The sequence below is a fragment of the Mus caroli genome, chromosome 11, assembly GCF_900094665.2.
Source record: "Mus caroli chromosome 11, CAROLI_EIJ_v1.1, whole genome shotgun sequence".
NCBI classification, from domain to species: domain Eukaryota; kingdom Metazoa; phylum Chordata; class Mammalia; order Rodentia; family Muridae; genus Mus; species Mus caroli.
Window position 1 is genome coordinate 25,481,050 of NC_034580.1, and position 24,640 is coordinate 25,505,689.

General features: G+C 40.6%; 1 protein-coding gene across 1 annotated transcript in view; it reads right to left on the reverse strand.

The window, feature by feature from the left end:
- The window catches only part of Eml6 (EMAP like 6), a 272,708-nt gene that overhangs the window by 114,377 nt on the left and 133,691 nt on the right, over positions 1-24,640 (reverse strand). The window contains exons 6-7 of the mRNA XM_029483123.1: positions 23,732-23,917; positions 22,345-22,480 (exon numbers count right to left, since the gene is read on the reverse strand). Coding sequence (XP_029338983.1) covers positions 22,345-22,480; positions 23,732-23,917 — 322 coding nt within the window. The remainder of the gene's footprint in view (positions 1-22,344; positions 22,481-23,731; positions 23,918-24,640) is intronic.

A 24,640-nucleotide genomic window follows, 5' to 3' on the forward strand; every position in this document is an offset into this window, starting at 1 on the left:
GGGGGGGGGGGGGGGAGGCGGGGAAGCATATTCAACAAATGGCAGTCTGCATGTAGAAGAATCCAAATTTACCCATATTCATCACCTTATATAAAGCACAAGTTCAAATGGATCAAGGATTTCCACATAAAATCAGATACAGTGAATTTAATAGAACCTTAGACATTTTTTAACAGCCTCAAATGTATTGGCACAGGGGGAAATTCCTAAACAGAACAGAAATTTCCAATGGCTCAGGCTCTAAGACCAACAATTGACAAATAGGACCTCATGAAACTGAAAAGCTTCTGTAAAGCAAAGGACACTGTAAATAGGACAAAATGGTAACCTACAAATTGGGAAAGATCTTCACTAACCCTACAGCCAATAGAGGCTAATATCCAAAATATACAAAGAACTCAAGAAGTCAGACTCCAGAAAACCAAATAACCTAATTAAAAAAGAGTTACAGAGCTAAACAGAGAATTCTCAACAGGAACCTCAAATGGCTGAAAAGCACTTAAAGAAATGTTTAACAACCTTAGACATTAGAGAAATGCAAATCAAAATGATCCTGAGATTCCACTTCACACCCATCAGAATGGCTAAGATCAAGAACTCCATAGATAGTACATGTTGGCAAGAATGTGGAAAAAGAGGAACACTCTTCCATTGCTGGTGGGATTGCAAACTGGCACAACCACTCTGGAAATCAATCTGGAGGTTCCTCAGAAAATTGGAAATAAATCTACCTGAAGACCCAGCTATACCACTCCTGGGCATATACCCAAAAGATGCTCCACTATGGTCATAACAGCCTCATTTGTCACAGCCAGAAGAAGCTGGAAACAACTCAGATGGCCCTCTACAAAAGAATGTATACAGAAAATGTGATTCATTTACACAATGAAATACTACTCAGCTATTAAAAACAAGGACATCATGAATTTTGCAGGCAAATGGAGGGAACTAGGAAATATTATCCTGAGTGGGGTAACTCAGACCCAAAAGGATCAGTGAGTACATAAGTGGGTATTACCAAAAAGTTCAGAAGACCCATGAGATAACTCACAGACTGTAGGAAGCTTAACACGAAGGAAGGCACAAGTGTGTGTGGATAACTCAAATCCACTTAGAAGGGGGAAAAAAGTATCATGGGATGCTGAGGAAGGGAGGAACTTGGGTGGGAGAGGGGACTGGGAGGGGAAAAGGGAGGCAGAATCATTTATGTGGGGAGACAGGAGAGAAGCCTAGAGGGCCAGCAGAATTAATCTAAATATGCAGTAGTGTGGGGGTGGGGAAGGGGAAACTTCTAGAAAATCTCAGAGACCTGGGATAGGAGAGGCTACCAGGACTCAATGGTGATGGCATTAGCCAATTGTCCAACAGTGGGGAGACTGAACCTGAAAAGATCATCTCCAATAGACAGACATAGCCCCCAGCTGAGTCAGGAGACCACACACATTCCAAATTTTTGACCCAGAATTGTTCCAGTTTAAAGGAAATGCAGGGACAAAAATGGAGCAGAGACTGAGAGAAAGGCCACCCAGTGACTGACCCAATTTGGGATCCATCCCATGTGTACCAAACTCTGACACTATTGCTGATGCCATATTGTGCTTTCAGACAGGAGCCCAGCATGGCTGTCCTCTGAGAGGCTCTACCAGCATCTGACTGAGACAAATGCAGAGAAATGGTTGGTTACAGCCAACCATTGAAGTTGGGAATGAAGTTAGGTTGAAGTTGGGAATACCTACTGAAAATGTTGGGGAAGGACTGAAGGAGCTGAGGGGGCTTACCATCCCACAAGAGCAACAACAGTGTTAACTAACCTGGACCCTCAGATCTCTCAGAGACTAAGCCACCAACCAAAGAGTACATGGGCTGGTCTGTGACACTCCTCTCCCCTCCCCCACATGGGTAGTCAGAAAGGGGACGATTTGTGAAATGTAAATAAAATAATTAAAATTTTAAGAAAAGAAAAGAAAACTGACCTTCTATGATCTCTGGCTTCTTTGGTCCATTCAACTCCTTACTGTTTGTTATATATTGACTCATGCAGGGAATTGTCTCCCAGCTGAGTTAGAAATACACAAGCAATTCCATTTTCTGAACTCTCTGGAAACAAGGTTGCAACATGCTCTGCAACCTCAGTTGCTTTCACATCTGTGCTGTACTGAGCACCAGAAGCTATAGACACAGGAGTCACTCTTGCTTTATACCTGATTAGTCAGATGCCCAGAGGCAGATGCTTTGCTCTATGAGTGTCAGAGGTAGTGTATACATATATTTTATATATACATACATATATATAATATATATACATACATATATATAAAATATAGTTTTATTATGCCGAAAGACCTAATAAATAATTATATGAAAAGTTTCACAAAATTCTTCTATCATTATTATGAAATGGATTATCTTAGGACAAGGAATAAATGGAGTGCAGATAATTTTTAAGATCTTTCCATTGTTTCGTACAACACTTATCATGTCAGGTATATGTCACCATGCATTCGTCAAAGCCCATGGACTACACATCACTAAGAGTGACCCCTCACATGAACCATGGACCTCAAATGAAAATGACTTTCGTCACTGTAGGTGGGATGATGATGGTTGAGAGAGGTGTGCCAGTGTGAGGAGGAGATGCTAAAACCAGGTCCTCACTGGTACCCATTCCTTCAGCAGCACCTGCTGAGCCTCTACACCAGTTGAGCTGTAATCTACTAACTGTGTGGCTGTGTGTGTGTGTGTGTGTGTGTATATACTTGTAGTGCTTACCAATCTTGTGGTTTGATAAATGAAATATTAAAAGTTTTTTTTAATATTACAAAAGTCACATCAGATACACTTTTTATAGAGAATAAAATAAACTCTGGGTGTTCAATGATTTTTTTTCTAAAGATGTATTTTTAAACATCCAGGAGGAATGCTCAGTCAGATGGGATAGCAGGAAAGCAGATCAGTGATTTAGAATTTCTGAGAATCCGTAATACTGATCTGTAGTCTTACAAGGGTTGAATGAGATACTGCCTTTATTTATTTTCTGGTCTCCCTCCCTCCCTCCCTCCCTCCCTCCCTCCCTTCCTTCCTTCCTCCCTCCCTCCCTTCCTTCCTTTGGCACAGGCTTTTTGTATATGAGATAACCCTCCTCAACTAACATTGGCATCTTATTTGGTACAATGTGTGAACCTGTATCGCCACCTCTATAACAAAACCTCTTTGGTGGAGTGGGAAAAGGTTCAGAAAGGTACTAAGAAACCCACAACCTGTGTCTTAGGGGGGAGAGGCAGCTCAAGAGGGGCTGAAAAATGACCAGTTGGTAATGTAGAGCAGCTATACCACGTATAATAAGCGAGTGTCAGGATCTGAGTTTGATCTCCAGCACCCATATAAAAGTCGGGGTACAATGGCACATGTCTTTAATCTCAGCTTTGGGGAGCTGTGAGGATCTCTGGAGATTGCCAGACAGCACAGCAAAATCAGTGAGCACTGGGTTTAGTGAGAAACCCTGTATTAAAAAATAAGACAGAGTACAATTGAAAAGAATACCCAAGACCAACATCTAGAACACACACACACACACAGACACAGACACAGACACACAGTCACAGACACACAGAAACAGACACACAGAATCAGACACACACACCAGCACATGCTATCCCAGTCACACATCCACACACACATGTACATGCCAGCTCAGTACTATACACATGCCCATACACACACACACACACACACACACACACACAAAATCTGATTTTTTTTTTTTTTATAGATTTCCTTGGAAAATGTTTCTGGCGAACTAAATAGTTTAGCAGGGAAACTTAACACTTAGCAAAAGCAAGAAGGCTGATTGACAAGAGTGTGTGTCTAGGTAAATGTGGTGGGAAAAGGGAGAGGAACTAGAAAAAAAAGAGGGGAAAGAGGAGAGACAGAAGGGGCAAAGAGAAAAGGGAAAAGTACACTGTTGTCACTTATAATGAACTTAATGAGCTGTGAACATTTCCTCTCAGAGAACAATTCAGGTTTTCCACACATTCTTGTTCTTCAAACAGATAAATTATCTTTCGTCATATCAGACTAGCCTATTCTAAGGGCCCTTAATGACACCGAGTCACTTTCTTTTCTGAGATAACCATTTTAAATGGAAATTACTTCCCAAAGACACATCAGTGGGAGAGTTGTATTTAAGCTTCTTAGTCATGCCCACAATCTTTGTCAAATTGCTCCTGTGCTCATGAGCTGCACAGAGCCTTGTAGCCTTTCCCAGGTTCTGAGAGGCCCTGCAGAGTGACACTTCCCTGACAAGGCCAGTACTTTCATTCTCCTGTCCATCCAGGCTTGGCATAAGTACAGAGAACAGGACTGTAATTAGAGCTTCACTGTGCTGGCCAAGGCAGCCATTGCATCCGTAATTAAGCTGCATTTGGTTCTTTATCTTTTGCTCTACTACTATTTGGAGTAAGGTTAGACAACTGCTAGTAGCAAAATGAAAAGCAGGGAAAGCTGCCACAGAAATGTTCTTCTTCTTTGAGATGCATATTGTGGGTATTTTTGACAGTGTGGTGAGGTGTCTAAGTTGGATTTTAGGCCCCTATGCACTATGATGAGAATGGTAAAGCGCTGGCCAGCTTGGTACACGTGGACAGCAGATGGCAGTAGAGAGCAAACTACCCATCAAAACTTGAAGAAATTCTCTAAGCAGAAACCAAATTCTTAATTTGCTTTTTTTTCTATCCCAGTGCTCTCTGCTATAGTTCTAAGGTCAGCTTGAGGGGAGCTGACCCATCAGCACTGACACACACCTTGTTGCTAAAGGGGAATGCTTACTTTGCACTAGTTAAGTGAATAGATGGATTTATACTCTCTCCCTCTTAACTATTTAACACCATAAGCTATTTAACCTTTCAAATCTTCAGTTACCACAGCTGTAAGTGAAGACATCTGCAGTCCCACTTCGCCGCACTGTCTGGCTTCAACACCAAAAATGGACCTAGATCCTAATATCTGGGAAATTAATCGATCAATACCAAGTATTAGTCTAACTAGCAAGTGTTTGTGCATTGTAGGGTCTTTTTAAAAAGTTCATGTCTCAGTATGAACAATTTTCTGTGTGTGGGTCAGATTCTAGACCCATGGAAAGTCATACAGGACCTCTGAAGGTGCTGCCACCCCCTTCTTCCCTTGATGGGCAGCTAATCCTTGCCTTTCAGCTGATTCTTTTATTATCTTAATGTGCTAGCATTGTGAACTCTCAGAAGGCAGAGTGGTGGTTTAGCACAGAAAAAAAATATCACTGGGCTAAAATGTCCTTTCTCACAGTTATCTGGCTGGAGAAAGGCAACCAGCAGCAGGGAAGGGTGTGGTTTAAACTCATAGTCTAAGATAAACACATGGCAAAGAGCACAGGGCAACCTTCCCAGCCGTTCTGTGCATTAGAATCTTCATGAAGTATCTAAAATATATGGATACCTGGAACCCACCCAGACAGTCCTCTCAGTTCTTGTGGAATTGGACATGGGCAGTGGTAGGTGGGTTGAACACTAAGACTGAAAACATTGCCTCCCAAGCCCAGCTAGAGTGTTCTCCAGGTAATGGTAAAATAATATTCCTTCCTTCCTTCCTTCCTTTCTTTCTTTCTTTCTTTTTTTTTTTTTTTTTTTTTTTTGAGACAGGGTTTCTCTGTATAGCCCTGGCTGTCCTGGAACTCACTTTGTAGACCAGGCTGGCCTCAAACTCAGAAATCTGCCTGCCTCTGCCTCCCAAGTGCTGGGGTTAAAGGCATGTGCCACCATGCCCGGCTAAATAATATTTCTTTAGCTGAGGTTGAAAACTCCACCCCAGTACATTAGAAAACACAAGGCCTAGTGGATCAAGGCAAAAAGCTTACCCCCCCCTTTTTTTTTTTTAATCCAACAAGCAAGCACTGCAGGTGGACAGTAAGGATTCCAACTGACAGCGCTGAGCTGAGAGACACTATCAACTCTGTGGACCAGAATGGACTCCAGATAAGCACCTGTGGATCACAGCGTAGAAACTCCACATTTACTGGGCTGCGGATGGCTCAGCGGGCCAAAGTGCTTGCTATGCAAGAGTGCCCAAGTTCTGACTCCCAGCACCTACATGGACATGGAGGCACACACGTGTAATCCCAACATGGAGAGACAGAGGCAGGAGGACCCCAGGGCTCAGTGACCAGCTAGTCTGGCCAATAGATGACTTTCAGGTTCAGTGAGGAGCCTGCCTCAAAAAATTAGGTGGGGAGTCATAGAACCTGAAGAAATTGAGTGTTCGACTAGAAGCTGCACTCCTATTGACTGGCATTCACAGTGCTGGAAAGGTGCTCTTCATGTAATTGGAGGAGTAAGGTAAGCATCAGTATCACCCAGCTACAAACCTTGTGAGCTGCGTGAAAGACATACCTATTTAATAGTGGCACAAAATAATGGGAGGAACCAACCACATCTGGATTGATTTTAAGGCCCATTTCATGGGATGACACCCATATCTGACACTGGTAAGGTAGCCAAAAACCTGAGACTGGTAGGTCATGGACCTAGGGGAAATATACTGCTCAACTCTGCTAAAGGAACATAGCAATAAAATGATTCCTAATGACATATTGCTATACCTATAGAATAATATGTATGACAGAGAAGCTCTTATTGGATGCTTTCATCAAACTCCTCCCCTTGAGGCTCAGGAATCTATGTGTAAAGCAAGGCAGAAAGATTCTAGGAGCCAGAAGTGGTGACTGACTTGAAGAAAACAGCAGCTTCTAGATATAAGAGAACTGATGCACATATGTGCATAGTGTCACAAAGACTGTGTGAGCATGCACAGTAACAAACCAGACAAAATCCCAGCATTGAGAGGAGGAAGTGAAGACAAAGTCCCACTCCTAAGAAGAGGAAGTGAATTCAAAGTCCCACCTCTAAGAGATAGGAAGTCCCTCCCCTAACTAGGAAGCTATTTGCAAGCAATACCTGTTGGAAATGGTAAAATCATTTTCTTCAGTGGAATGTCATGAGTTTATCAACCACACTTTAGAACAAGCCCAATGCCCAGGAGTTCTTGGCTAACACAAAACAGACTTCATTTTTGGGGATGGGGGAGGGATTTTTGTTTTGTTTTGTTTTTGTCTTACTGTTTTGTTGTTTGTTTTGATTTTCGTTTTTCTTTCATTTGGGGGAAGAGAAAGTGGGAGAGTGAATTAAATATATATATATTTATAAAGACAGGGTTTCTTGGCTGTCCTGGAACTCCCTCTATAGACCAGGCTGGCCTTGAACTTAGAAATCTGCCTGCCTCTGCCTCCCAAGCGCTGGGATTAAAGGCATGTGCCACCACTGCCTGCCTGTAATAATAATTATTAAAATAAGAAGAGTAATAGATGAAGGTCTAGCATTGACCACTGGTCTGCATATGTGTACACACACACACACATACACACACATATGCACACACACATACACCCCTATATGTGCTCACACATGCATACACCACATGTCTGAATGTGTGCTCAATATAGGTTATATGATCTGCCAAATCATACATCAAACAAAGGAAATTCAGGCAGTTCAAAGCTTTCCATAAAAGGTATATTTCCTATCTCTGTCAATGTACCCAGGATCAGGAAGCAAAGATTATATAAGAGAGTGTGGTGGTTTGATAGGAATGATCCCCATAGACTCATGTGTTTGACTGGCTGGCGATAGGGAAAGGCACTATTTGAGAGTATGCCCTAGCTGGAGGAAGTGTGTCACTGTGGAGGCAGCTTTGAAGTCATATATACTCAAGCTAAGCCCAGTGTGCTCCACAGTCTCCTTTTTCTGCCTTTGATCTAGATGTAGAATTCTCAGCTTTTTCTTCAGCCCCATGTCTGCCGGCATGCTGCCATGCTCCTTGCCTTGATGATAATGTACTAAATCTCTGAAACTGTATGCCAGCCTTAATTAAATATTTCCCTTTATATGATTTGCCTTAATCTTGGTGTCTCTTTACAGCAATAAAGCCCTAACCAAGACAGAAATGTTGATACCAGGGACTGGGTTATAGCTGTGATAGGCTTGACCATATTTTTGTTTGGAGGAATGTGGACTTTGAGACTTCAAAAAGACTTAGGAAAGCAGTTGAATGGTTTTCATAGGGCCTAATAAGCCACACAAGTAGAAACATGAAAGAAGTGGTGCTGAGGTTGATGTGAACTGTGGGAGCCTAGCTCAGAAGCTCTCAGAGAAGAGAATGTTAGCATGTGGCCCAGAAACTATTCTTGGGATATTTTAGTGAAGAATGTGGCTGGCTGCTCTTTGTCCTTGTCTGAAAAGTCTGTCTGAGACTAAAGTGAAGACTTTTGGATTAATAGCATTGACAGAGGAAATATCAAAATAGCTTAGTATGACTCTGTCATGTGGTTAGTAATGTTTACTCTTATGAAAATCTATAATGAAAAGGAGCAAGCTGATCAAGTAAAAATTTTTTAAAAAAGTACAATTTGAGGAGAAAAGGGGGACCAGGAAGTGGAATGGAGCTAAATCCTGTGTTTAGGAGATAAACAGATTAAAGAAAGCCTGATATTAAATGGACTAGAGTGGTGACCTCAGGGCGAGACTCCACCCAGCTTCTGAAAAGGAATTAAGAACAGCTTAGATCCAGGAGTGGTACTGTATGCCTTTAATTCCAGTACTCAGAAGGCAGAGGCTGGTAGATCTCTATATTAGAGGCCAGCTTGGTCTACAGAGAAAGTTCCAGATCAGCTGAGCTTAGGCAGTGAAGGAAAACATCGAAAACAGAAAACTGGTGAAGATGTAATTGAGCAAGTGGCCATGTTCCAACCTCATCAAGTAGCAGAACTTGGCAGCTTCAGCCACATGTTTCTGGCTTTAGAGACAAGGATAGGAGAAACAGATTATGGAATCACCCTCCAAGACTAAGGAAAGCCCCTGAGGCCTGGCATGTATCAGGGGTGTCCCTGCATAAAAGTCTAGAGAGGATAGGAAGCTGTGAAGGTGAAGCCTGGATTGCCTTGGAGACTCCAAGATGTTGCAGATGCCAGAGTCATGGGATACCTGTCAAGGAAAGGAAATCTGCTAACAGGGAGTAGAAATAGACACACACACACACACACACACACACACACACAGAGAGAGAGAGAGAGAGAGAGAGAGAGAGAGAGAGAGAGAGAGAGAGAGATTACAGTCAACAAAAATGAAGGTAATTGGAGATCTGAAAGACTGTTCTGACATTAGACATGGCAATGTAGACTTTGGAATTTGCCCAGCTGGTTTTAGGTCTTGCTTTGATCTAGTATTTCTTCATGGTGCTCCCTTTTGGAATGGTAATGTGTATCCTGTGCCATTATATGTTAGAAGTATATGATCTGTTTGTTTTTAATCTGTCTGTGATTGTATATGATCAGTTTGACTTTACAGTTAAATGGTTGCATGAGTCTCAGAAGAGACTTTGAACTTTGGACTTTTAAACTAGTTTGAGACTGTTTTAGACAATGGGGACTTTTGAAGTTGGACTGAATGCATTTCTGCATTATGGTATGGCTACAAACCTATGGTGGCCAAGGAGTGGTACTATTAGGAGGTGTAGCCTTGTTGGAACACGTGTGGCCTTGTTGGGGGAAGTGTGTCACTGGGGGTGGGCTTTGTGTGTCACTGGGGTGGGCTTTGAGGTCTTGGAAGCTCAAGCTTGTTCTCCTTCTGCTGCCTGTGGATCAAAATGTAGAATTCTTAGCTCCTTTCAGGATCGTGTCTGCCTGGATGCTGCCATGCTTCCAACCATGATGACAATAGACTGAACCTCTGAAAAAAATAAGCAGTTCCAATTAAATGTTTTCCTTTTTGAGAGTTGTCATGGCCATGGTGTCTCTTCACAGCAATAGAAACCCTAAGACATAATCATTAGGGGTAGGCTTTGAGGTGTCAAAAACCCACCAGGCCCAGTCTTTGTCTCTGTCTCTATCGGTCTCTATGTGTCTGTCTGACTTTCTGTCCCTGTCTCTGCCTGCTGCCTGTAGATCAGCTACTGCTACAGCATTATGTCTGTCTACTTCCTGTCATGATACTAATGGACTAACTCTGAAACTGTAAGCAAACCCCAACTAAATGCATTCTTTTTATAAGTGTTGTTGCGGTCAAGGTGACTCTAGCAGCAAAAGAACATTAACTAAGACAAGCACCTACCTTCCCAAATATGAACTAAAATAACAACAAATACTGACATTGTGAGGTGGGCACGAGTAAACACTGGAAATCAACAAGAGAAAGATAGTAACATTCATTATGAGATTCAGAAGCCTGGAACAACAGTATAAGAAAGCAACCACCCAGCATCTGTCAAGGCACAACCAGGGCAGAAGAGAGACATGGCAAGCTGTCAGTGCAAATGCTAGAGACCCCAGCTATGGGAGGCACACGGAGAGAAGTAGCCTACTTTCTACACAGAAGCCCTGCTTTGGGAAAAGAGCTCACACCATCTTCCCAGAGAATTCCTAGTGCTACAGTCAGAGGCCATCTTTAAAAGGAAGCTACTGGTTGGATTTGGGATTCCTACAATGTCTCTAAAGCCATTACATTAGCTTGAGGGTGGGGGTAGCTGCCTTGCAAATCTGGTATAACTCAGCATAACAACTATAGGACACAAGTGTCACACCACAGAGAAATTAATAGGTAGAATCCTGAAGAACCAGGTGTTCCGGGACATGCCTTCTGAGACCAAAGGCACAGCCAATTGCAAGTGGACTTTGCCAGTGCCAGGACTAAAGGAACAGGTGCAGCCTCTAACACATCTTAACCCTGCACTGTGATGCAGCACCTGTGGCTCACAGGTAATGAAGGGTGCCAGTGGCTCCCACTGCTGCCCTACCCTCAGGTTTGCCACATGTCCCTCTGAGCCAGAGCTCAGACTGTCAGGACCAAGTGTACATGGCACAAAGGAAGTACTGCAGCTTCTGTCACCGCATCTTATGTATAGTGCCTACAGCAGCACCAGTGAGTAGTCAGAGGGAGAGAACTTCAGATGCTTAACTCCTGCTGGGTCCATCAATTCAAGAAGCCTTTACTATTAACAGAGATAGCTTTAACATTAAGAGAGGAAACCTCTACTGCCTGATTAGGGCCATCCTTCCAACTGCAGGAACAGTTACACAATGGCTATCTTATTGCTTTGTGCACCACACCTGCCTGAGCTGCTAGTGTCCCTCACTTATGTGGCCTACAGAGATGGTAGGTCACTGACTTTATTGTAAACACACAAGGAAGGCTCTGCATGTGATTATATGGAAGAAGCCTTTCTGAGAAGAATAAATATATTATCTCATTAAAGAGATAATTATTCTTCCCATCTTCATTGCATGGCTTTGGGTGATTCAGATATCCTATGGGTGGAATCCTAGCCAGTTGATTGATAGGTCCAGTTGGTTTAACTCTTTAAAAAATGGCATCAGTATATAATGCTCTAATTTTCGGAGCAAACCAAGAATATCATTTCTCTAGCCAGGGCCGGAGGTATTCCATTCTATTGAAAAGGGGGAGGGGGCAACCAAAACCCAAAAAGAAAAAAAAAAGTCAAAGCATAAGAATACATAAAATCTAATTTTGAGGCATACTAGAGCATGAAAATAAGCAGATGAATGAAACTAAAAAGATATTAGAATAAACTAGCAGAGTGAATGGTATCTTGAAATAGGTTCTGTCTGAGTCAGGGTTTCCATTGCTGTGAAGAGACACCATGGCCAAGGCAACTCTTATAAAGACAACATTTAACTGGGGCTGGCTTACAGGTTCTGAAGTTTAGTCTATTATCATCATGGTGGGAAGCATGACAGTGTCTAAGCAGACACGGTGAGGGAGGAACTGAGAGTTCTATATCTTGCTTCTATGGCAACCAATAGAAGACTGTCTTCCAGGCAGCTAGGAGGAGGGTCTACTTCCACACTAGATGGATCCTAAGCATAAGAGCCTCAAAGCCCAGCCCCACAGTGGTACTCTTCCCTCAACAAGGCCACACCTAGTCCAACAAAGCTACACCTCCTAATAGTGCCACTCCCTGGGCCAAGCATATTCAAACCACCACAGATACCATATATTACATGGAGAAAGAACAGTCTCTTCAATAAACAGTCTTGGGAAACTGAATATTTGGTTTGTTCACAGATTTGAACATTGTCTCTCACTCTAAAACAAAAATCAACTCAAATAAGACCTAAATATAAGACTTGAAACTACAAAAGAAAATAAAACTTACAGATGAGATTACACACTAAAACTAACAAAGTGAGCCAAAAGACAATGAATGAAAACGGAAGAAAGTCTTTGCTAACTATGTATCTGACAGACAGTTACTATTCTGAATACCTAAGGAACTATAAAACCAAAAACTCAAGTAATCTACTTCTAAAATGGGCAAATGATCTGAAATGATTCTTTAAAAAGAATACAATGGTCAACAAGTGAATAAAAATGTTCACTATAATTAGGTACTAGGGCAAGACAAATAGGAACGATAATGATATGCTAACATAGGACAGTTATTACAGAAAGTAAACAACAAATGTTCACGAGAAAAGGGAACTGTTATTCACTATTGCTGACAATTCAGATTAGTATAGTTGTTATGGAGAACATTGAGGAGGTTTTTATAAAACTAAAAGCAGACCTACTACTTCCAGATTATTCAAAGGACATGAAATCAACATACTAAAGACATTTTGCCTACCTATGTTTACTGCAGCACTATTTACAATTACTAACATATGGAATTGGCTAGAGCATGACAAAAGTCAAAGGGAAGGGAAGATAATGGAGGCCTTCCAGGGACCTGGAGAATGGGATGCCTTGGTTACATTTCTTTTGAAAACATAGGTACTTCGATTTGAGAGCTGGTTTTTGAATATTTTACTTGGACTTCTTCACTGCAACACTTGGCACCAGAAAATTCTTCATTGCAGGTACTATCCTGTCCAGTATAGTACATTTGGTAGCATCCTTGATCTCCAACCATAACGTCCCATAAAACTTGTGAAGTTTTTACAATCAAAATTGTCTCTAGACAATGCCAAATATCTTCTGGAAAATGAAATCAGTCCAATTTGAGAAATGTTATGCTATATGGTCCCTAGGGTGTTCTGAGGAATAAAAATAGTCAAAAAACGAACAACAGCAAGAATCCAGGCCTCCTGTCCGACTCTCTGCTTGGATACAAAAATATGTTTCAAGTTGGGGTATTGTTTTGAATCAGATGTTCCCCATAGTCTTGTGCATTTGGTCTCTACTTGGTGGCACTGTTTGAAGAGGCTTGAGAGGTGTGGCAACTGGGGACAGTTTATAAAGATTCATACTGTTTGTAGTTTGCACTCTCTGTTTGTTTGTGTTTTAAGATGTGAGTCCTCAGATTCCTATTTCTGTAACCATGCCTTTGCTCTGCCATTATGAACTCTAAACCACAGGAACTGTAAGCCTAGATAAACTTTTCTATTAAATTGCCTTGGTCATAGTGTTTTATTAGAGCAGTGGGAAAGGAACTAATGCAGTAAACACTTTCGGGAGACAGACAAGGAAGAAACAAATGGACAGGTGCTATGTCCTCCTGAAATCTTCTAAAAGTTACAATTAGTGTTAGTGGTTAGCTCTTTAAGTAGGTATTGTAATCACTCCTGGTGATTACAACCCTCAAAGAGTTTCTAGCTAGTTTCTATCTAGGTAGCACAAAAGTACCCTGCAGACTGGTGACATAAGCATAGTACACATTTCCCTAAACCCACACTAGGAGCTTCTGTCCAAGGACTTGTGGGCCAAGGGTAAACTTAGAAAGTTGAGATGAAAGAACCTATGTGTTTCTCCTTAAGTTGGGTTGGCTCATGGTTTTACTACACTCCAGTCTGAATGTGATACTCACTGTCTGACCTGTTTCCAGATCTCTAGCACATAGGAGGCACTAGTGTAAGCTCTCCAGAGGCATCAGGGAAAAATAGATACCCAGTTGACCTAAACGAGGCCATGAACATTGCACATGGCTAAGTGTGCTGTATGCTACAAGGTATAAAGCACTAGCACATCTGGAAAGAGGCATCAGGAGTGCCCAGGGGCTGGAAGAAGAATGAAATTTCAGACAAGGTCAATCAATGCAAGATACAGTGGGTAAAAGGCTCAAGTTGAGAAGGGACATTGCAGACAGAGGAAAAAGTGTGAGGTGGCCTGGGCAAGGCAGAGGAAGAAGCAGGTGCTCTGAGGCCATCATAAGGACATTGGGTGTTTCAGAAAAATGGGGAATCACTGGGAGGTTTTGAAAAAAGAATTATGATCTGGCTTGTATAAACATAAAACAATTTTTAAAGCTGCTGGACACAAGTGATAAGGCAACTGTTGAAATCCATGTGCTCCATGATGCTCCAGACCAGGAAGACTACAACAAACCTTGTGTCCCGCAGAGCCCAGCCCCAGTACCAGCTATTGATCTGTGATTTTCTTAATGCAGATCTCTTTTAATTCACATTTTACAGCTCATTAGACAAACAGCTATTTAATATATGTGTTTGTAATCCCCAGAAACATATACAGTATTTTCTAGTCCTTCGGCACACATCTCAACAGATGCCTAATAAATGTTCATTGAATGGGAAAATAATAGATCTTGCATTGGGTGAATAATTATGTGTTCTTTTTATACTCTATAACAAGTAGCTAAACATATTCACTTTTGTTGACACTTTTTAAGAAATTATTTCTACCTTTTCTTGCCAACCTTAATAATCATTTTAATCATTTTAGGCTCCATTGTTTCATCTAGATCACCAATTTGCTTTAAACAGTTGGATGCAACATATGTGGTTACACCTCTCATGAGATGACTTAGGGCCCTAAGTCTGCAACTATCTTGAGGTTCACAATGCTTCCTGTCTCTTTGTCCATGAGATGACAGAGTTGCTCTCACGAACTTCCAATCTTTCTCCCATCTTGAAAACTCCGGAATTCATATTCCCTGAAACACAGTGGCTCTGAAACACACACATCTCTGAATGTTCTAGGATTTTGGGTTCATGTGAGAATTGGCAGTCAAACTTTGTAACGTGAAAGTGATGCTTTTAATAGTGATTTTAAAGAGAATTGATTGTTTAAAATTGGGTTTTGCTCCCCAAAAGTTATGGTTATGCCTTAATATTGCAAAAGAAACTTAAAAATTATGGCTAAATTGCCAGTGTTCCATTGACTGCAGTTTGCAGTTTGATTGCAAGCTCAGGATTCTTAACTCAGCAATATATTGTAATTAGGATGATTGTAAGAGTAATAAAAGTTAAAAACAGCTGTTGCAATTATGGGCCCGCTTTATTGAGTACAGTGGTAGAAGCAAAATTTAACAGCCCCCCCCCCAAGATTGGAAAGATCTCAGTGGAAATTTATTGGTTATCAAACAGGCTTCTGATGAACCGTTTCAAGGAGTTTGTGGATAAGCTACTAAAAACAGCTAGTAGAATTTTCAGAGACCCTCAAGAAGGGGTTCCTTTTGTTACACAATTGTCTTATGAGAATGGTAATGCAGCTTGCTGTGGCTATCCGGCCATACAAAGCAAAGACAGATTTATCTGGATATATTCATCTTTGTGCAGATATTGGACCCTCTTACAATCAGTGTTTGGTTATGGTTGCTGCCTTACAGAGGAGTACAGTACAAATAATGCTTTTTACAGTGAGGAGGTTATAAAGAATGTTTTAAGTATAAATCGTTTTAGGAAAGACTGTCCAAAAATTAGAGACATAGACAGAAAGTAGAATTGCTCCCCTGGAATCTGTCCTCACTGCAGGAGGAGTAATCTTTGGGCCAGGACTCAGGCATTATGCTCAGACTGAGAAATATTTACATTTGAGTTCATGCAAAGCTCAGAGCAGCCTCAGAGAGGTTTGTGTGGCACTGCTTTTGTCCTTGAAATCCTGCCTATGGAAGTTTTGGGGGCCTTGCCTTGCCTTGCCTCCGGGGAATTATTTTTAAGCCAAAACAGCATTATTACAGATCCATCCAGGTGTTGTTCAAAATAAAGTTCAAACTTAAGACCTTTATGAAAGGTCAATGAGGCTGTGGAACTTTGTAGAGGCATTACAATCTGGTCTGCCTATGCCATATACAATTATTATGGATTTGGAAGGTCGTTTTTTTCCATTGCATCCTGATAATTGTAAAAGGTTTGCTACCAGTGAGCTTGTAATCATTGGAAAGTTTTGCCTCTAGGAATGGCTAATAGCCTTACATTATGTAAAAAAGAATTTTTGTCTCTGCTTCAATATAAGAAGCTAGGACTTTGAATCTTTCAGTGTATATTGTTCATTGTATGGAGAGTATTTTATTAGCTGATCCCTCTGAAGGGAACCGTGTTACAAACCTTTGCTGTTACACAATGTGCTTTAAAAACTTTGGAGTAGTTGTTGCTCCAGAAAAGATTCAGAAGCAGTATTTTTTTTTTTTTCAATATTTGAGGCCTCAGTTATATCCTAGAAAAATTGTGGTACAGAAAATTCAAGAAAGAAAAGACGATTTGCTTACTTCATATTATTTTCAAAAGCTTCTAGGAGACGTTAATTGGCTAAGACCTCCCTCACCTTAAGCTCATGACAGGAGGACTTAGGCCTTTGTTGGTTGTTATCAAGGGGGATACAAATTAACTGGTGAGAGACAAATAGCTTTGCAGAAAGTAGAGGAAGCTTCTATAATCAATAGTTAGCTGTTTATTTTAGTTATTGTTACTCAATGTGCCCGCAGCAATTCTTTGGCAAAGATAGCATTAATGTGAATTCATCTTTCTTTATCTCCAAGTTTTAACATCCTGTTATGAAGCTGGTGTGGTGTTAATAAAAAAATGTAGGATAGAATGATGAAAGTACTTTGTAAAGAATGTCTTAAAAATCTGATCAGACATCTATTCCTTGTTTTAAACAGCAATTAAATTGGTTATTAAAGAATACTGATAGCTGGGCGTGGTGGCGCGCGCCTTTAATCCCAGCACTTGGGAGGCAGAGGCAGGAGGATTTCTGAGTTCGAGGCCAGCCTGGTCTACAGAGTGAGTTCCAGGACAGCCAGGGCTACACAGAGAAACCCTGTCTCAAAAAAAGAAAAAAAAAAGAATACTGATATTTGGCACATTACATGGCAAACTTTTTAGGCAAAATTGATAATCATTATCCAAAAGACAAGTGTAGAGAGCTCTTTGGGGTGCTGACATTGGCCAAGGACAAGAAAATGGACTTCTGGCAGGAATCTGACATTGGCCAAGACAAGGAAGTAAGCTCAGGCAGGAATCTAACTTTAGGCTAGAGAAGTAGGCTTCAGGCAAGATTCTGGGCTTGGACAGGGAAGTGGGCTCAAGTATTTTGGTCATTATGACAAGCTCTTTTAAACAACTGCCATGGGAGTAATCACGGGACTTTGCTTACTGCCTTGCTAGTTCCTTATTGTACTGCTTGCCCTGATACTTGCATGTAATTAAAATGCTATAAAAGCAGATTGGGCAAATTAAATTTGCCTTCAGTCTCAGAATTGACTGGGGTCATGCTACAATGTTGTCCGTCTTTTTTCCTTTTAATCCTCACTCCTGCACTGGAGAACCTGTTGACTGACTGAGCAGGCTTGATCAGACAAGTTGTTAAAATTTGCTCCTATGCATGTTTTAGTATTTCCTGTAAATTTAGGCATGCATCCAATAAAAATGCATCTACCGTATTTATAAACAGCCCTTCTTTGGGAAGAGAAGTATATGTGATTGGATCACATGTTTATTCTCGTGAGTTTCCCTCTACTTCAGCACAAATGATTGAACCAGGTGCTATAGCCACTATTTTTAAAGTGTTGAAAAACCAAGCTTTTAATTTGTATACTGATAGCATATGTCTGTCTGTCTATCTATCTATCTATCTATCTATCTATCTATCTATCTATATCTATATCTTCTCTATATCTATCTATCTATCTATCTATCTATCTATCTATCTATCTATCTATCTATCTCAGGGCTTACAATTGCTTGAAATTGTTCTTTTTTTAGATATTGCTAATTCTTAAATTTTGCAATTGTTTATGCATATACAACTCAAGTTAAGAAAAAGTACTGTTTCTTTAAAGGACTGCCCTTGGACATTTAATAACTCATCCTGGACTGCCTGGGTAAAACTTGGTAAGGCAGTGCCACAGCAGATTTGTATCCCAGGCAGATTATAGGCCTTAAACAGGAACAATTAGCCACATAATCTCATTATTTACATGATCAAAATAGTAATGGTTTGAGATAATAATTTGGTATTTTTAGAGAATGTGCATGTCAAAGTGTAAAGACTTGTTCTCAGTGTCCTCGGTTTCTACCTGTTCCACATAATGGTGTTAATTCTCAAGGACTTATACTTAATCAATTATTGCAAATGGATACTCATATTTCTGATTTTAGAAAAATAAAATATGTACATGTGACTATTGATATCTTCTCAGGCTTTCTAGTTGCAACTGCTTTAACAGGAGAAGCAACTACAAATGTAATTAGTCATTGCCTGCATTGTTTCTCTATGCTGAGTGTTCCAAATCAGATTAAGACAGATAATGGAACTGGCTATTACAGTCAAGCATTTGAGATGTTTTGTCAACAATGTAATGTTACTCATATTACTGGCATTCCTTATAATTCTCAAGGACAAGGTATTGGGGAGCTTTAAACAATATCTCCTTTAAAAATAAAAGGGGGAATTATACCCTCCAAAGTCACCAAAAGCAAATCTTGATTTTGTCTTATTTGTTTTAAATTTTTTTTCAAACTGATGTTAAAGGTCAGTCTGCAGCAGATCACCATTGGCATCCAGTTACTTCCAGTTCATATGCCATGGTTAAATGACAGGACCCCCTAACTAATACATGGAATGATCCTGACCCTGTTTTAATATGGAGGAGAGGTTTTGTCTGTGTTTTTTCACAAAAAGAAGACAGAGCCTGATGGCTGCCTGAAAGATTGGTTTATCAAGCAGACACAGATCCTGTGTCTTCTAGTAAGTGTGATTACAATTATGAAGCTGGCTTGAGATCTTTATCAGTCAGCTGAGTTAATTTGGAGCATAACCTCCATTATTTCCTGGGAAATAACAGTTTTTTTCTGATGATTCTCAAAGCTACCTCCCCCACACCAGGAGGCCAGGCTTTGTGTCTGATCATTGCTAATTTACAACTGAATTGAGTGCTTGGGACATTTCCCACAGACAACCTTAATCCTGTTTGCTCTTAACTTTTGACTTTGTATTTTAAGCAGTTTGGTTGTTTCACATAGAATCATCTTTGGCAAGCTCATTCATTCACCATGGCAGTTATTCATTGCTGTGAAGAGATGCATTGAGTGCATATTGTGGATTTGGTCTGAATGGGAAAAAGGTGTGCTATGAGGGCTGGCAGTCAGAGACAGCCACTGATGATCTATGACTCTTATCAATCTAAGGCAGAGGCATGTGCCAAGAGGCTGTGTTTGTTCATAATAAACACTAAAAGGCTGTGTTTGTGCAAATAAACACAAGCAAGCTTCACGTGTCCTCTGGGATGGGTAAGAAAGAGTATAGAGACAACCCAAGCCAGGTGCTGCCGCCAGCCACCATAATTCTCAGGTAGGACCATGGAGCATAAGTAAATCTTATGCCCCAGTTCAGCTAATTTTTAATAAATAAAAAGGAAGAAACTGTGCCCTTCCCCAGCCTTGTGTGGGTGGGCTAAGTCAGACCTTGTTTTCCACAATCAGCCAGCCCACCTAGGGTGGAGTCTTCAGACCTAGGTGAAGTCTGTTGTCCTGTCACAACTGTAGCTTCCTGCAAGAAGCCAATACCTGCTGAGCAGCTGAGCTTGTCTTCCAGAGAGATCCTGGAAAAGTGATGAGATCCTAGCCAAGTAGGGGATGGGTTCACCCCTTTATACTCAGACTGAAGAATTAAAACATTGGGCCTTGAACAGAAACACTGTCTTGGTCTCATTCCTCTCTTGTCTGTCCTTCCCATATATCTCCAGCTTTCCTTTCAGGAACCCAGTTCTTCATGGCTGCTGGTGGCTACAGACATTTAGTTAGTTATTTGTGTGTGTGCATACACACACATGCACATGCATAAATGCATATGTAGAATGCATATGAGGGTCAGATGTCAACTTGCAGTAATCAGTTTTTTCTTCCTATCATGTGAGTTTCAGGGATTGAACTCAGGTTATCAGGATTGGCATCAAGTACCTTTTAAGGTTGAGCTATCTCACTGCTCCTGATTGATATCTTCAAACTTTAGACACAAAGTGAAAGACTAGGAAAAATTCAGACCCCCTAGCACCAAGAATGTAGGTTATCCAGTTCAGTGACCCTGTTCCAGGAACTGACCGACCACAAAAGTTAGATTAAATTCTTGAGAACAATCTCGAGAAGCAGGGAGTTTCCCCTTGTGATTTTTAGTACCTCCTTGTGATTTTTCACTCGTATTTTCGGCATTTTCCAATAACACCCTCCCTTCCCCCTTGGGTTGTGTTTTTTTTTTTTTTTTTTTTTTTTTCCCTTTAAATATCCCCTTTCCCAGCTACTCAGGGTCGAACTCCTCTACCCCTGCGTGGAATACCAGTCAACCCCAGTGCGCTGGTTCCTGTCAATAAACCTTGTGCGATTGCAGCAAGGATGGTCTCACAAGAGACAGTCCTTCTTGGGGGGGGGGGGTCGTGTCATCCAGAGACTTGAGTGAGGGTCTCCCGTCTTCAGGGGTCTTTCAAAAGTAGCAAGTATGGTGTTGTAGAATTAGAACATGACCATGAAAATGTTCTTGCTGAATGTTTAGAAAGTCTTTTTAATAAAATGGAAAATAAAAACAAAACCCCAGAAAAGAACCACAAAACACAATTTCCATGCAAATGAGGTCAACAGTCATTGTCACCCAACAGCAAAAAGATGGGGGGGGGGGGAATTCATGCATATCAAAAGTCCATCTGAAGATAAAGTCACTCCTATAGTTTTACATGCACATTGAGACCAAGGCAATCCTGATACTGTTTTGCCTGAATCTGCTCCTCTCAAATGTGCTTTACTTCCATTTTTGAAGCAGGGAGTAGGCAGAGCAGAGGATTAAGATCTCTGTGAGGGTGGGACAGTGTGTAAGGATCTGCTGTCCCCTCTGTCTCCTCCTGTCTGTTCTGCTCCTCCACACCCTCCTTCTAGCCTTGCTTACCCTCACTCTGCAAACACTCAGAGGATGGGTGTCTGGAGTTATTTGGTTGAAAGATTTTGCTTTTTTAAAAATGTGGCTCTTAGAAAAACTAACTTGCTTCTACATATTTATATGTTCTTCTGAATAAAGTTGCTTAAAACCACATGATATTGTAGAGAATTTAAGGACCTTGACTTTGTCTAATTGACAGAGTAAAGAAGGAACCAAATTCTACAACTTTCTAAGAAGCCTGGTGTTAGGTATCCACAACTCCCTAAGAGAACCAGTGCAGTCTCCAGAAGAGCTGTGCGGCACTTTTTATAGTGAATGGCAGAAGGAAGGATGTAGCCTGTGGTGTGACATGAGTCACTATGTGAATGGCAGAAGGAAGAAGGTAGCCTGTGGTATAAGGTGAATCACAACATCCAGCTCATTGCTCAGTTGCTAAATTTAAAAATAAAATTTGATTGGAAACAACACTGCTTAGGGAAGATAGCCTGAGGACATACGGTCCATGTTTTCTTCTCTCTGCTCTCTGATGTCTACCCCAGCCACCTCAGTGCTACAAGTGGCCACAGGTTTATTTTCAGAGGCTACACACTGTCACATTTACTGACTGTCTTGTCCAGAAATTCTTCATCACTGAAAATAATCCCATACTCTGGGAAAGCGATCAGCTTTTTCGCCGTAATGTTATCATCTGTCTTTTCTACAGGATCACTGTAGCTTTGTGCTAAGCAGGGGAAAAGATATCTACTCATTTTCAACATACTTTGGAGCTTGTATTCAATATTTTTATGTAAACCCTTAAAGTCTTCATAGAACAAAGCAAATACTGTCAGGTAGAATATAAAACTTACATAATTAATTCTTTTAAAAACTTTCACTTTATAAGTGATATGCCTCATGCATGTGTGAGTACTATGTGTATACCTAATATACACAGAAGCAAGAAGGCACAAGGTCCCTGGAACTGGAATTACAGGCACTCATAAGGCGCCCTGTGGGTGGTGTGAACTGTATCCGGATCTTCTGTGAATGCTCCTAATAGCTGAGCTGTCTCTCTAGCCCTTATATTTACTTCTTTCTCTTAAACAAAAACACAAAACTTGACATTGTACGTAACCTTCTTAGAGCACATGGTAAGTACTAACACATATTTTACCTTTATATCCTTGTTCCGTCTCCCTGAGATCAATTTTGGTTATTGGTTTGAAATCAGTGTCCCATAATCGTATGCAACCATCTCGCCCACCAGTAGCAAAGCCTTCTTCACAAGCATACAGGCTGAAGATCCCAGCCTGTCAATTATAAGAGATAGAATTCAATCCCACAGTCACAAATGTCATTGTTGCTGAATCTCCATGATTAAAAATAACAGAGCAAAACTAATTAAAGCAAATGCTGTTTTCTGCTGAAATCTGACAGCAGATCAACATACTTCATCTCAGCTGGATCGCAGTAATTACAGCCACCACCAGGAAGCAAAGCAATTCCAACACATCTAATTTGATAAGATTGTTACCGCTACCACCCAAAATGTTAGTTATGAGTGCCTTGGTAAAAGCAGATGCAGAATCACATTTCTATATGACAACTGAGCCTTCTGAAACAAAGACATTACAAAAGTGTCACACTTAAGTCATAAGTTAACGAAGTAGAGACACAGACTAGGGGCATGGTGCCATACCATTTATAAGTATAGGGGTATCTGAGGCAGATCTCAGCCTTTCAGGATGGTGTCACTTTTGACAAGCCAAAAACTACAAATAGCATCATGTCAGCATTGTGTACTATTGTGTACTATTGCATGACTCCCTTTTCATATTTAAAATACCTTGACTCTTATTTTACTTGATTTTTTTCAAAGCTATTATGTTACATTATGCTGACAGAGAGAAACTTATTGCTGAGGCAGCAGATCATTTAATGAATGAAGACAAATTCTGACCTCTTAATTATTTTAAGAGTCATTTGACAATGAAACCAAGACAAATGGTTTTCACTGTAGATGATAGGGAAGACTCTAAAGTGTCTAAACTATTTCACTGAGTTGTCTAAGGTTTTCTTCATGGGAAGAGTAGTGAGGTCTGGGGATGCAGCGTAATGACAGAGGTCTTGCCTAGTGTGTAAGGCTCTGGGTTCAATCTGCAGCACTAAAAGTGGTAACAGTGAATAAATTTGGATCAGCCAATTTAAAGTTAAGGTGAAGGCTGGATTTAGTATGGATTCGCCCCCCCCCCCCCCCAGGTAACAAAAGTATCTTGAGAAATCTTCATGAGTCATTTCATGTATGTGTATGCATGTGTATGTGTGTGTGTGTGTGTGTGTGTGTGTGTGTGTGTGAGTGTGTGTGTGTATGTTTATGTGTATGCGTATGCTTATATTTATGTGTATGTGTATATAACTGTTTGAAGTCTAATTGTAAAGCAAAGGGCAGAAACAGAGAGATGTGTGGCCTTAACCCATTCAGTACATCGTCTACATTACATCAATCCATATTACATCATCCCTCATTACATCATCTCAGAGCCCCATATAGCAATACTCACACTATGTGCTCCTTGAATAGTGCGGACTAAGGTGAGCCCTTTCCAGACATAGATGTCACCGTTTAAAGCACCAGAGTATGTGATGTCTTCTTTGGCACATGCAAGGCAAAGAATAGTCTGAAGATCTCCTGTTTTGCCAAATATGCCTCTTTTTGCAGTCAGGGCATTTCCACATAGTGTCCAAAACTAGGAAATAATAAAATAAATATATGCTGGAGTAGAGTACTCTATATACATTCCATTATTGGTATTTCCAGTAATTTTACAGAATATATTTTATATGAACTGAACATAAATAAATTGTTTCTCTGTGTCATCAGAGAACCACAAAAAACCCTGCATACCTCTAGAAGCATAAGAAAAACTCACAACGATATTTTTTAACTTTAAAAGCTCCAAAATTTCGAAATGTTAATGTTTAATGGCATTTAAATGACCCCAGTGTTCACAGAATAGAACTGTTCTTTTATCAAATGAATATAGATTGTAGAAAAGTTCAGAAATGTAGTTAAGTATAAAAAGAAAGCCACATCTACAGCACATGCCTGTAATCTTAACACTTGGGAGGCAGAGGAAGGAGGAACATGGCACACTGGAGGCTAGCCTGGTCTACACAGCAACTTCCAGGCTATCCAGAACTACTTAATTAGGCCATACATAGAAAATGTGATGTGATATGATGTGGAGTGGGGTGTGTGTGTGTGTGTGCATTAATGTACTACATAAAGAAAAAATGGTTAGGAATAACTTCATATTAGCATAACACATATCACCTAGCCATTTTAAAGTATGTACATATATTTTACAAACTGCTTTCTAGGCTGGTTGGTGGAGTTGGTTAGAGCATAGTGGCAATAAAAATAATTCCTTTTTAACCAAAGTATTATAGTTTGCTTTTTTTTTTTTTTT